Source organism: Dendrobates tinctorius, unplaced genomic scaffold, assembly GCF_039654945.1.
Source record: "Dendrobates tinctorius isolate UK_male_01 unplaced genomic scaffold, ASM3965494v1 ptg000015l, whole genome shotgun sequence".
NCBI classification, from domain to species: domain Eukaryota; kingdom Metazoa; phylum Chordata; class Amphibia; order Anura; family Dendrobatidae; genus Dendrobates; species Dendrobates tinctorius.
Window position 1 is genome coordinate 54987501 of NW_027361683.1, and position 14657 is coordinate 55002157.

General features: G+C 45.2%; 1 protein-coding gene across 1 annotated transcript in view; it reads left to right on the plus strand.

Moving 5' to 3' along the window:
• DNAJC8 (DnaJ heat shock protein family (Hsp40) member C8) overlaps positions 1 to 14657 on the plus strand; it is a 312788-nt gene that overhangs the window by 115437 nt on the left and 182694 nt on the right. The window contains exon 5 of the mRNA XM_073564532.1: positions 1421 to 1515. Coding sequence (XP_073420633.1) covers positions 1421 to 1515 — 95 coding nt within the window. The remainder of the gene's footprint in view (positions 1 to 1420; positions 1516 to 14657) is intronic.

Below are 14657 nucleotides of genomic sequence, written 5' to 3' on the forward strand. Positions count from 1 at the left end.
GTCATCAGGGATAGCGGTCACTGCTGCAAATTATCCCTCACTGAAACAGTGTCATCAGTGACCCTCTTTCCAGGAGTGGGGCTAGTCCCCCTGATCAATCTGTGCGGTCACTCTGTTCTCAGCTCTGCAGTATCCAACCGGCAGCAGAGCGGTGTCGTGATACCCAGCCAGCAGGATACCATATTTTTGAGACAAGTTTGAGACAAGTAATTAGGGTGTAGTTTTTCATATTTCTTTTTTTCTACAGCATTCACTGCACGGGTTGAAAATAGATGAACAGTCTGAAAAGAGGACATGGATCTGTGTTCTTCTTGAGTGCATAATCTCCACTGTCTTTGACAGCAAATCCGATCCCACCAGGGGTCTGAGGGATATGGCACACAGGGAAGCAGTTGTCTGGCCGCCTTGTTGCCATTGCTCCCTTTGTTAGCCTTTGGTGCCAATGGTTGCGATCTCTGTATAGCCAATTCTTTACATGTTGCAGTTACTACTGATGGTGGCATATGAGATTGGCACATTGTCCGACCTCTGCACACGCAGCAGCATGGTTGTGTGTAAGGCCTGTTTCATACTTCAGTTTTTTTGTGTCAGTTAAAATCCGCTAAAAAGGCGGAAAGCGGATCCGTTCCTAACTGATGTGAACGGATGCCACCGGATCGGTTATTTTGACGGATCTGCCGAATTAAGAATTTTAAAGGAACCGCTGCCCGGGAAGGAGAGAGAGAGAGAATTTTTTTTTTCTCTGTCCGCCAGAAATGATTTCAGGGTTAAATTTCCTACTGACTTCATTCCTCCGGGCTTGCGCTCTATAAAAATGCGGATCCTGCAGTACAAAAAACGTTACATGGTCTGTCCAGGCATCTCGGCGGACGCAAAAAAATTGACGGATTCGCAAAAAAAACGGATCCAACGGATGGCCATCCGTCAAGATCCGCCGGTAATGCAAGTCAATGGGGAAAAAAACGGATCCGCCAAAAAAAATGGCGGATCCGTTTTTTTGCAAAAATGGCGGATTTTGACTGATGGTCAAAAACGGAAGTGTGAAACAGGCCTAACAGCCAGCTTCTGTTGCAGATGGCATGGGTACAACCATAATTGTACTCCCAATTGCAGGAAATCACCTGCAACCTGGACGTATAGTTATGTCCATTTGTGGGAAGAGTTAATGAACAAGGATCATGTGCTAATAAATCCTGATAAGCATGCATTCAGAATACCCAATATCATAACCATGTTGGTTAATACAAAAACTGTATGAAAACTGCAGTGTGACTTTGCCCTCAAATAGTGTTTTACTGACATGTGATCTTTGACAAGTTACCCTGTAATGTTGTTTTGTGTCCTAACGAAGTCCATTGATCCATTGCCCATTCATGCAGATTGATCCAGCTCTTCATCTTTTCCCTTTTGCCTCTGACAGCTGTAGACAAGGCATATAAACGGTTGCTTGATGCCGAGCAGAAGAAGCGGGCACTAGATGTTATCCAGGCTGGACACGAGTATATTGAGCACATAGTAAGTCCTGTGCCATATACGGTACTTTTCATTAAATGCAAAAAGCGTATGTTCCACATAACTTGGTATAGACAAATGGCTATAAACCCAGGTAACCAGTTAGACCAGTTAAAGGGAATCAGTCACATCATTTTGGTGGTGTATGTAAATGATTTCGGTCCGGTCCGATGGGCGGTGTTTTGGGTCTTTTCCTCCAGGGCTCTGGAGTCGGTAAGCCAAACCGGCGACTCCGACTCCTCAATTTCCCTTACTCCGACTCCACGACTCCCACATATATTGCTTATATTTAAGTGAAAAATTTATTGTAGTACAATCTGAACATCAGACATTTAATCCTTTTTATGACAGAATAATCTAGATATTTAGATAGAACATCTAATATATAAAGCTCAATGTGGGTGTGTGTGTATGTATGTATGTCCGGGATTGGCATCTGCACCATCGTAGCTATAGCCACAAAATTTGGCACAGTCGCACGTCTGGACCCCGAGAGCGTCATAGGCTATGTGGTGAGGCAAAATTTTAACCCCGTGCATTCCAATTCACCAAACAATTTTGCCCCTATCTACATAATGGGGGAAAAAGTGAAAGGAAAAGTGTTGGAGGCAAATTGACAGCTGCCAGATGTGAACAAGGGGGACTTAAAGAATGGGAGCGATGGCGCCAAAGAGTATATACTGTACAGTTGCTAAGTGGGGCCTTGACATGGGATACTCACCACACATGGGGATATGAACACACACACAAAATGCGCCACACACTACCACGTGCTTCAACACATATACCACCCTCAGCACACATTTCACCACACATACACCAACCTCGCCACATAAAAGTCGAAACACAAAAGTCACCACTCAAAACTCGCCACGCAGTCCCAGAGCTGTTTAAGATGAAAAATGAGCTGTGATTGGTTGCTATCAGCAACAGTTTTCTTTGTAGACAGTTGTGGTAACTGAGGCCTATTATTCTTATTTCTATGGTGTTATCGTCCTTCTGTAAAGCTGGAAATAACACAATTTATTACCGTGCCAACCCAGACCACCCTCTGACACAGACTGCAGGGGGAGCCCAGTATCAAATTAGATACCCAGCTCACCACAGTGTCACACAGAATAGTATTAGATACACGGCTCAGCAGACAGTATCACACAGAATAGGATTAGATACACGGCTCAGCAGTCAGTATCACGCAGGATAGGATTAGATGCACGGTTTTTATGTGCAATATAATCATTATAATTTGTTAGAACTTACCACAGTTGGTCACTATGCCCAGGCAACGCCGGGCTCTTCAGCTAGCAATATATGTATTGGAATACAACTTTAGAACACAAAAAACGAATAAATTGTAAATATGTAATACACTATGTACTCGATTACATATACTGGGTGTGTGTGTGTGTGTATGTATATATGTGTATATATATATATATATATATATATATATATATATATATATATATATATATATATATATATATATATACTGTGTAATAATCTATGTAAGTGGCAAAAAACAGTTTTCAACAAAAACATAACATTTGTGCAGTCTATGAATTTGTTCTAAGAAATATCAATTGCCTCCATGAGATCCTCCTTCATAGATGACCTCAAATCTGACCTAATAATTTTAAGGCAAGAGAACAACCTCTCTACACTAACTTGGGTTGTAGGCAAAGCCGTAACCACATGGGCAACATCTCTAGCATTTTTGGGTATAAAGGAATTGCCTCATGCACAGTCAGTTTTGATGAACGGTTGAATTTTTCTATTTCTTTGAGAGCAAGTGAAACATTTTGCTGAAATATGGTCAATCTGTTTGCTATAGGAGACGGAGTGAAATCTTTTTCCTTGCGGCAACGCTCTGCCTTCTCCATGTCATCCAAATACTTGTCAAAGTCAAACTCCTCATCTGATGAGTATGAAGATATGGCACCAGTAGCACTGTCAGGACCCAAGTCCTCTTGCGCCTGGCAGTCCTCCTGTAGGCCACTCATCTTAACTGCTACCTCAGTCAGAGCTTCTTTTCCTTTAATAAGCTGTTGATCATCAAGCAGTATACGATGACTTGGGTCCACATAAACAGCTGCCAGAAAATTTTTATTTATCAATAGCTGTGTCTCTCTCCGTTTCATTGAAGCAGAAACGCCATCTGCGATTAAACCTCCTCTTTGGGACAGGCAAAATAGCAAGTTCTTCCACTCCCTTATGAAAATGCCAGGAGTTAAATCCTCAGCTTGTAATTTTTTAGTCACGGTAAATGGATGATTAAGCAATTCCTTCAATTCAGCCACCTGTGTCCATTGACCTTCATTTATGGTTACCTGAGGGTTCGCCATATCTATAAGAAACCATTTTAGTTCAAGCAATCGCTCAATTGTTAAACAAGTACTGCCCCACCGAGTGGCTTGATCGACAATTGCCCCTTTCCCAGCATGTCTCTTCAAGATGGAATCAATTTTAGGGGTTCTGGCAGCAATAACCAATTCCCTCACTTTTCCAATCAGATTTCCAGCATGTCCCCCTTGCAGACTATCTCTTAATTGCCAGCTGCAGCGTGTGCACAACACAGCGAATATGATGAATATGAAAGTGTTTTGAAGCAGCTTCAACAAGATCATCTATTTCTACAGTACAATTTTGCTGTTCTTCTGTTGTAATATCTGTTTGTTCCTCAGTTACATGAACAGCACTGTGGCCTTCCATCTCAAACATACTGAGTCCTAAATTTTCTTCTAGCTGTTGTTCATTACTCTCATTCATCAGTTTAATTGTACTTATCATGTTTGAAGCATTGTCCGTTACAATAGCAAGAACCTGTTCTTTTTTGAGCTCGTAATCTTGCAGAACTTTTTCCACTAAGGCCTGGAGAAACTGGCTGCTGTGATGAGCTTTAGTATCTTTTACTGCCAGTGCCTTGGTAACAATTTCTTTGTTGTCACAAGTATATTGATGGCAAAATAGTTCACTCTGTGACGTATGCAGGCATCCATTTTAAGAAACATGAAGCGTCTTTTGAGAGTCTTTTTAAGATCTTCCTGGCTTCTTCAATCACTAATTTTCTAATACTTTCTCTTTCCAGAGAAACACCAATGGATGGATAGAGCTGATTTCTAATCTGCTTTTACTATTGAAAACATAATCTATGAGCTCAAAAACCTTTCAGATGGTGCGGTTTTTTAAAAAGCTGATCTGCTTTTACAGCTGAAAACCGTATCCTCAAAAAATGCAGCAAAAACGCTGTGTGTGAATGTAGCCTTAGATCAGGAATAGAACAGCCATTTACAGGACTTTTCATAACTTTCCCAAATTCCTATGAGAAAATATTCAGCACATTCTGCATTGAACTACTGTACCCAATTTATTATATATTTTAGGAGTCGGTCCATTTTATTCCAACTCCACCAAAATGAGTACAGACTCCGACTCCACAGCCCTGCTTTCCTCCACCCCTCTTTGGCCGCTGTCCACAATATTTCTGGGAATTTCTGTAGTTGTCCTCCATATTACGCGTGTGCGCATTGCAATCTTGACTCACGCACGCGCAGTTTCCCTTGCCCAACTGCGGGCAAAGCTGAAAAGCATTAGTGCGCATGCGCCGGTGAATTATGCTTTTCGGCTTTTCCCGCAGTTGGGCAAAGCATACTGCGCATGCGCGAGTCAAGATTGCAATGCGCACGCACGTAGTATGGAGGACAAGTACGGAAATTCCCAGAAATATTGTGGACAGCGGCCAAAGAGGGGTGAAGGAAGGGACCCAAATCACCGCCCATCAGACCGGACCGAAATCATTTACGTAGGCCGCCAAAATGAGGCGACAGATTCCATTTTATTTGTCAGATTTTGTTTTTTTAGTAACAGGATAAGAACGCCCATATACACCAGTAGAAAACTCAAGAAGGTAGAAATCAACAGATTTCCAGGCACACTAGATATTGGCCTCCTAAGTTTTGCTTCCCGAATATTTTGGATTTACTTATTTCAAGTTGTCTGCCCAGTTGTTTCACAGTTCAGCAGCACACAACTGATGTTTTCTGTGCACCAGTCTGCCTTAAAGGGAATCTGTCACCTGTTTTTTCGACTATCAGCTGCCGGCACCGCCATCAGGGGCTTATCTACAGCATTCTGTAATGCTGTAGATAAGTCCCTGATGTAACCTGAAAGAGAAGAAAAACGAGTTATATTATACTCACCCAGGGGTGGTCCGGTCGGGGTCCGATGAGTGTTGCGGTCCGGCGCCTCCCATCTTATAGCGAAGACTTCCTATTTGCTTCCCGTCGCTGCTCCGGCGCAGGTGCACTGTTCTGCTCTGTTGAGGGCAGAGCAGAGTACTGCAGTGCGCAGGCACCGGACCTCTCTGACCTTTCCCAGCGCCTGCGCATTGCAGTACTCTGCTCTGCCCTCAACAGGTCAGAGCAGTACACCTGTGCCTGACCCGCGACGGGAAGCAAAGATAGAAGATGGGAGGCGCCGGACTGGACCGCGACACCCATCGGACCCGCCCCTTGGTGAGTATAATCGAACTTGTTTTTCTGATCTTTCTGGTTACATCTGAGACTTATCTACAGCATTACAGAATGCTGTAGATAAGCCCTTGATGGAGGTGGCCCCAGCATATATGCCAAAAAATAGGTGACAGATTCCCTTTAAAGCCTGCACGAGATTTCTGTCCTGCAGATGAAGACCTCTGGTTTTATAACTGACTAGCTGAAGAGCCCGGCGTTGCCTGGGCATAGTAACCAACTGTGGTTAGTTCTAACAAATTATGATTATATTGCACATAAAAACCATGCATCTAATCCTATCCTGTGTGATACTGTCTGCTGAGCCGTGTATCTAATACTATTCTGTGTGATACTGTGTGCTGAGCTGTGTATCTAATCCTCTCCTGTGTGATACTGACTGCTGAGCCGTGTATCTAATCCTATCCTGTGTGATACTGGGCTCCCCCTGCAGTCTGTGTCAGGGGGTGGTCTGTGTTGGCACGGTAATAAATTGTGTTATTTCCTGCTTTACAGAAGGACGATAACACCATAGAAATGATAAGCATAATAGGCCTCAGTTACCACAACTGTCTACAAAGAAAACTGTTGCGGATAGCAACCAATCACAGCTCATTTTTCATCTTTTAAGCAGCTCTGGGACTGCGTGGCGAGTTTTGAGTGGCAACTTTTGCGTTTTGACTTTTATGTGGTGAGGTTGGTGTATGTGTGGTGAAATTTGTGCTGAGGGTGGTATATGTGTTGAAGCACGTGTGTGGCGCATTTTGTGTCTGTGTTCATATCCCCGTGTGTGGTGAGTATCCCATGTCATTGCCCCACCTTAGCAACTGTACAGTATATACTCTTTGGCGCCATCGCTCTCATTCTTTAAGTCCCCCTTGTGCATATCTAGCAGCTGTCAATTTGCCTCCAACACTTTTCCTTTTACTTTTTCCCCATTATGTAGATAGGGGCAAAATTGTTTGGTGAATTGGAACGTGCGGGGTTAAAATTTCACCTCACAGCATAGCCTGTGACGCTCTCAGGGTCCAGACGTGTGACTGTGCAAAATTTTGGGGCTGTAGCTGCGACGATGCAGATGCCAATACATACACTTTTTCCTCATTATGTAGATAGGGGAAAAATTGTTTGGTAAATTGGAATGCGCAGGGTTAAAATTTTGCCTCACAACATAGCCTATGAGGGGTCCAGACGTGTGACTGTGCAAAATGTTGTGGCTGTAGCTACGACGGTGCGGATGCCAATCCCGGACATACATACAAGTGCCTACAAGTAGTATTCAACCCCCTGCAGATTTATCAGGTTTGATAAGATGCAAATAAGTTAGAGCCTTCAAACTTCAAACAAGAGCAGGATTTATTAACAGATGCATAAATCTTGAAAAACAAAAAATTATGTTGCTCTGTTAAATTTTAATAAATTGTAAACATAAAAGTGTGGTTCAATTATTATTCAACCCCTAGGTTTAATATTTTGTGGAATAACCCTTGTTTGCAATTACAGCTAATAATCGTCTTTTATAAGACCTGATTAGGCCGGCACAGGTCTCTGGAGTTATCTTGGCCCACTCCTCCATGCAGATCTTCTCCAAGTTATCTAGGTTCTTTGGGTGTCTCATGTGGACTTTAATCTTGAGCTCCTTCCACAAGTTTTCAATTGGGTTAAGGTCAGGAGACTGACTAGGCCACTGCAACACCTTGATTTTTTCCCTCTTGAACCAGGCCTTGGTTTTCTTGGCTGTGTGCTTTGGGTCGTTGTCTTGTTGGAAGATGAAATGACGACCCATCTTAAGATTCTTGATGGAGGAGCGGAGGTTCTTGGCCAAAATCTCCAGGTAGGCCGTGCTATCCATCTTCCCATGGATGCGGACCAGATGGCCAGGCCCCTTGGCTGAGAAACAGCCCCACAGCATGATGCTGCCACCACCATGCTTGACTGTAGGGATGGTATTCTTGGGGTCGTATGCAGTGCCATCCAGTCTCCAAACGTCACGTGTGTGGTTGGCACCAAAGATCTCGATCTTGGTCTCATCAGACCAGAGAACCTTGAACCAGTCTGTCTCAGAGTCCTCCAAGTGATCATGAGCAAACTGTAGACGAGCCTTGACATGACGCTTTGAAAGTAAAGGTACCTTACGGGCTCGTCTGGAACGGAGACCATTGCGGTGGAATACGTTACTTATGGTATTGACTGAAACCAATGTCCCCACTGCCATGAGATCTTCCCGGAGCTCCTTCCTTGTTGTCCTTGGGTTAGCCTTGACTCTTCGGACAAGCCTGGCCTCGGCACAGGAGGAAACTTTCAAAGGCTGTCCAGGCCGTGGAAGGCTAACAGTAGTTCCATAAGCCTTCCACTTCCGAATGATGCTCCCAACAGTGGAGACAGGTAGGCCCAACTCCGTGGAAAGGGTTTTGTACCACTTGCCAGCCTTGTGACCCTCCACGATCTTGTCTCTGATGGCCTTGGAATGCTCCTTTGTCTTTCCCATGTTGACCATGTATGAGTGCTGTTCACAAGTTTGGGGAGGGTCTTAAATAGTCAGAAAAGGCTGGAAAAAGAGATAATTAATCCAAACATGTGAAGCTCATTGTTCTTTGTGCCTGAAATACTTCCTAATACTTTAGGGGAACCAAACAGAATTCTGGTGGTTTGAGGGGTTGAATAATAAATGACCCTCTGAATAAACTTTTCACAATTTAAAAAAAAATTAAGCAAAGAAATAACATTCTTTTTTGCTGCAGTGCATTTCACACTTCCAGGCTGATCTACTGTCCAAATGTCACAATGCCAAGTTAATTCCGAATGTGTAAACCTGCTAAATCTGCAGGGGGTTGAATACTACTTGTAGGCACTGTATATACATACACACATACACACACACATTGAGCTTTATATATTAGATGACAAAACTGATTCCATGCTTTCCTATGGGAAGTTATGATCTAAGATCACTATTTCTAATTTTTATCTCCTTCATGACATCTACTGTACATGTACAGCGCAATTTGGAAGCGGATGTATTGAGCATGCTCACGTGGTGAGCTCACCCCCACACTCTGCAGTTATTGGCTGTGTTACAGCCAGGACCTGCTATTAGTGTATGTTACCACGATCAGTAAATGCTGCAGGTTTGACGCTCTGTACATCGGCAGCGGCCAGATGTTACAGCATAGTGGATGGGATTTCAAGTAAAGTTCCATGTCCACTATGCGAGCACTGGTGGCGCCCGCGGCTTCTCTGCAGAGACGAACATACGGCGTGTCTTTCCAGACCGCAGCATGTCTATTGTGTAAGTGTGTGATACCCAAGATAAATGTCACCCGTACAATGGATAGGACCCGGTAATTCCGAACAATTCACTGAAAACATGTGGAATCACTTGCGGTCAAAAGACTGCAGCACTTTGGATGCAGTGGACATTGTCAGCGCTTTAAGCGCAGCACGTTACTGACCGTGTGGACGTAGCCTCACACCTGCAGTTGCTAATCTTTTAATTCCACCACTGTCGAATTCAGACTGGCATTAATAGCGGTCCCCCATGGGGGTGCGTTATTCTAAACTCCCATCAGCGCGTCTGTGACGGGATTGCAGGTCACCGATGGGTTACCTCCATGATTGTCACATTGGAGCTTCCTTGAAATTCTGCCTGTATCAAGGCTTCATAGTAGACCCTGATTTTTGCTATATACAGCAATGCTGTGCTAGCTTGAAGTCTCTTAACGGGGCTAACAAGAAGAGTTAAAAGTTACAATTTTTTTTTTTTTTTTAAATCACACCCCTTGATTAAAATACCTATATATATAATTGCCTTAAATTGTCCGTCGTCCACTTCCGTCTGGATGTCCCCGAATCCCACAATCCACCGCGCCGCATCGGAAGTACGCCGACCGCCATATAGAAATACCCAAGTGATGGGTATTCCAGTATGGCACCCGCTCGTGGTACCAGGCCCTTCCACAGTACCACCATCGGGACACCGCTGGGACCCCCCGCCGCTGCTGGACCCCCCCCCGCCAAACCCGCCGCTGCCTGGCCACCCACTTCCGTTACAGCCGGCAGGAAAGAACGCGGCTTGCGGCCTGTGCTGGAGATGGGATGCGGGCGCCCTCTAGTGGTGCCGCACCCCATCTCCAGCACAGGCCGCAAGCCGCGGTCTTTCCTGCCAGCTGGCCGCCGCCAGTACCCCCACCCTGCCCCTGGACCCGCCATGGCTGTTCACGCCGCCGGAACCCCCCCCCTCCCCCGCATCGGACCCGTTGCTGCCTGTCCACCATGTACGTACGTACTTACGTACGTACTTACACACACACGCACACATGTACTCACATAAATACACACAACACACGTACTCGCACACATACTCATACACACACGTACTCGTACACACACACGTACTCGCGTACACTCACGTACACACACACACGTACACACACAAACACGTTCTCACGTACACACACGAACTCACGTACACACAAGTACTCACGTACACACAAACACGTGCTCACGTACACACAAACACGTGCTCACGTACACACAAACACGTGCTCACGTACACACACTCACGTACACACGTACACACTCACATACGAGGACGTATGTCCTCGTATGTCCACGTACACACACACGTCCTCACGTACACACACGTACACACACACGTCCTCACGTACACACACGTACACACACACGTCCTCACGTACACACACACACACGTCCTCACGTACACACACACACACGTCCTCACGTACACACACACACACACGTCCTCACGTACACACACACACGTCCTCACGTACACACACACGTCCTCACGTACACACACACGTCCTCACGTACACACACACGTCCTCACGTACACACACACACGTCCTCACGTACACACACACACACGTCCTCACGTACACACACACACACGTCCTCACGTACACACACTCGTCCTCATACACACGCGCGTACACACACGCACACGTACACACACACAAGTACTCGCATACACACTCACGTACTCACACACATGTATTCACGTACTCACACACACGTATTCACGTACTCACACACACGTATTCACGTACTCACACACGTATTCACATACTCACACACGTCCTTACACACACACACACTCGTCCTCATACACACACACACTCACGTGCTCACATACACACACACTCACGTGCTCACATACACACTCACGTGCTCACATACACACACACTCACGTGCTCACATACACACACACTCACGTGCTCACATACACACACACTCACGTGCTCACATATACACACACTCACGTGCTCACATACACACAGACACACACGTACACACAGACACACACGTACTCACAGACACACTCGTCCTCACATACACACGCGCGTACGCACACGTACACACACACAAGTACTCGCATACACACACATGTACTCACACACACGTCCTCACGTACTCACACACACGTATTCACGTACTCACACACGTCCTTACACACACACACTCGTCCTCACATACACACACTCGTGCTCACATACACACTCACGTGCTCACATACACACACACTCACGTGCTCACATACACACACACTCACGTGCTCACATACACACACACACTCACGTGCTCACATACACACAGACACACACGTACACACAGACACACACTCACACGTACTCACATACTCATGTACGTAGTCACGTACTCACGTACACACACATACGTACTCACTTACACACACATATGTACTCACTTACACACACACAAGTACTCGAGTACACACACGTGTGTACTCGTACACACACGTACTAGTACACACACGTAATAATAATCTTTATTTTTATATAGCGCTAACACAGACACACACGTACTCACAGACACACACGTACTCACAGACACACACGTACTCACAGACACACACGTACTCACAGACACACACGTACTCACAGACACACACGTACTCACAGACACACACTCACACGTACTCACATACTCATGTACGTAGTCACGTACTCACGTACACACACATATGTACTCACTTACACACACACACACAAGTACTCGAGTACACACACAAGTACTCGTACACACACGTACTCGTACACACACGTAATAATAATAATCTTTATTTTTATATAGCGCTAACATATTCTGCAGCGCTTTACAGTTTGCACACATGTCATCACTGTCCCCGGTGAGGCTCACAATCTGAATTCCCTATCAGTATGTCTTTGGAGTGTGGGAGGAAACCGGAGTGCCCGGAGGAAACCCACGCAAACACAGGGAGAACATACAAACTCCTTGCAGATGTTGTCCTTGGTGGGATTCGAACCCAGGACCCCAGCGCTGCAAGGCTGCAGCGCTAACCACTGAGCCACCGTGCTGCCCACATACTCACACACACACGTACTCGCTTACACACGTACTCACACACACGTCCTCACGTACACACACACGTCCTCACGTACGTACACACGTACTCACACACACACACACACGTACTCACACACACGTACTCCAACACACACACGTCCTCGCGTACACACACGGCACACTAATAACTTGAAAGTAGAGTCTTTGCAACGACAGTCTTTTTTGTTGTGATTTTATTTTTTGTGGAAAAAGGTGGTGTTACAATCCAACGTTTCAGCTCTACATCTCGAGCTTTCATCAGGGATATGACTACAGAATATACAATAAAAGAACAAAAATCAGTGTATAAACTATATAAAACAATAAACCTGGTGATAAGTGATTTATATTGTGAGGACAGTGTCATGCATCCTTTGTGAAGGTATGTATGGACCTATAGTGATGTGAGGCCAGTGAGTGTGTATTTTGGTGTGATACGGTGTACGTGTGAGAGGTTGGGCAGAGGAATTGTGTGAAGGTGTAAATGAGACAGTGTAGGAGATGAACGGCATGAGTGTGTGGGTTGTGTTGAGAAGGGGCATTAGGGGACAGTGAAGTGGAGTGGGAGTGAGGGTGAGGTCATCTAAAGAGGCTGTGTGTAAGGGGTGCTCTTGGAAATATTAAGGCATAAGGTGTAAATACCTTGGTCCTTGGTTTTGGGGTGTGTGTATAGGTGGTATAGGTTTGCCTTTGTAGTCCAGCTAGGGCGAGGTCATCACTGTCAGGGGTAGTCCTGCTGGTCTGGACTCATTTGAAGTCACAGACGTCACGGGAGAGAATGTAGGGTTGTTGTAATAGCACAGGTAGTGTACCTGTAGGTATAGAGAAAAGGTAGACTTAGCACTTGGAGACCTGGAAGGACAGTGTGCCTAGGTGGGGTACTGTATAATGGTACCGCACCTGTGTCAGAGTACTAATAACAAGTGCTTAGTCACTGGCATGAGCGTGATGCATTTTACCTTCGGCTAGAAGGATAAATGAGAGGGAGACCTCAGGTGTGAATCGCTGGAGCGGTACCTATAGTGACCACTGAGAGAAGGTATAGGTTAAGGAATAGCAAGGTATGTTGAAAGAATATAAAAGAAAGTTTTAGGGGTCACATACCGATGTGTAGGGTCAGCACGTGACTCCCGTCCTATGGACAAATAAGCAGGTCAATAAGCTGAAATGGAGAGAGGAAACCCAGTCTGTAAAGACTGTAGGGCACCATTACCTTATGTCCTAAGTTTGGTCAGGTGTAGAGAAGGTCGGGAGTGCATGTGGCTCAGTGCAGTGGTGTTATATACTGTCTTGCACTTCCTGGATGGGTGGGGAGGGGCGGGGATGGAGGAAGGGCCGTCGCCATCTTGGTGAGGTCAAAGATGTCAGAATGAATGTACTGAGCTTGTGCGGGGCGGGGATAGGAAATGAGCATGTTTTGACCTTCCAGGAAGTGATGTTGGCAGTCGCCATCTTGGTGAGGTCAAAGATGTCAGAATGAATGTACTGCGCATGTGCGAGACGGGAATAGGAATTGAGCATGTTTTGACCTTCCAGGAAGTGAAGTTGGCTAAGGAGGGGTGTAAAGAAGTGTCACATGCATGCAGGCGGCCATTTTAACGGTGGAACTGTGCTGAATTCATGCACAGTGGTGATTTCAGTGCTGGTTGTGCCCATCAGGTTTCAAAGAGACTTCCTTTTCCTGCCTAAAAACAAAGATAAGGCAATTAGAGCAGGGTTTACATACATAGAGTAAAATGGTGTTTACTTTAACACACTTATGTCAGAAATATCTCCTGTTAACCAAAATACGTTGTGTGGGAAAAGAACTTTTGGTAGTGATTTTTACACTCCTGATGAAAAACAATACCAATTCACTATGTAGTGGAATTTAGAAAGGATTAATAATACATTTCAGATTCTCTATTGAGACCGTGTGGGTGGAGGGTATTTAGGTGATATATCCAATACGCTTCACGCTCTTTGAGCGTTTGGATTCTATTACCCCCTCGTCTGGGTGCAGCGATTTGTTCAATGACCTGAAATTTCAGTTGACTTACAGAATGTCTGTTTTCCACAAAATGGGCAGGAATTGGTAATAGTGTGTTCTCACACCGGATGGTTGATTTATGTTTGGAGATGCGGTCTTTGACATGCTGGGTAGTTTCCCCAATGTATCCTAGGCCGCATGGGCATTTGATTAGGTAAACGACAAAGTTTGAGTCGCAGGTAAAATAGCCATTGATCTTGAACCGTTTGCCGGACCTCAG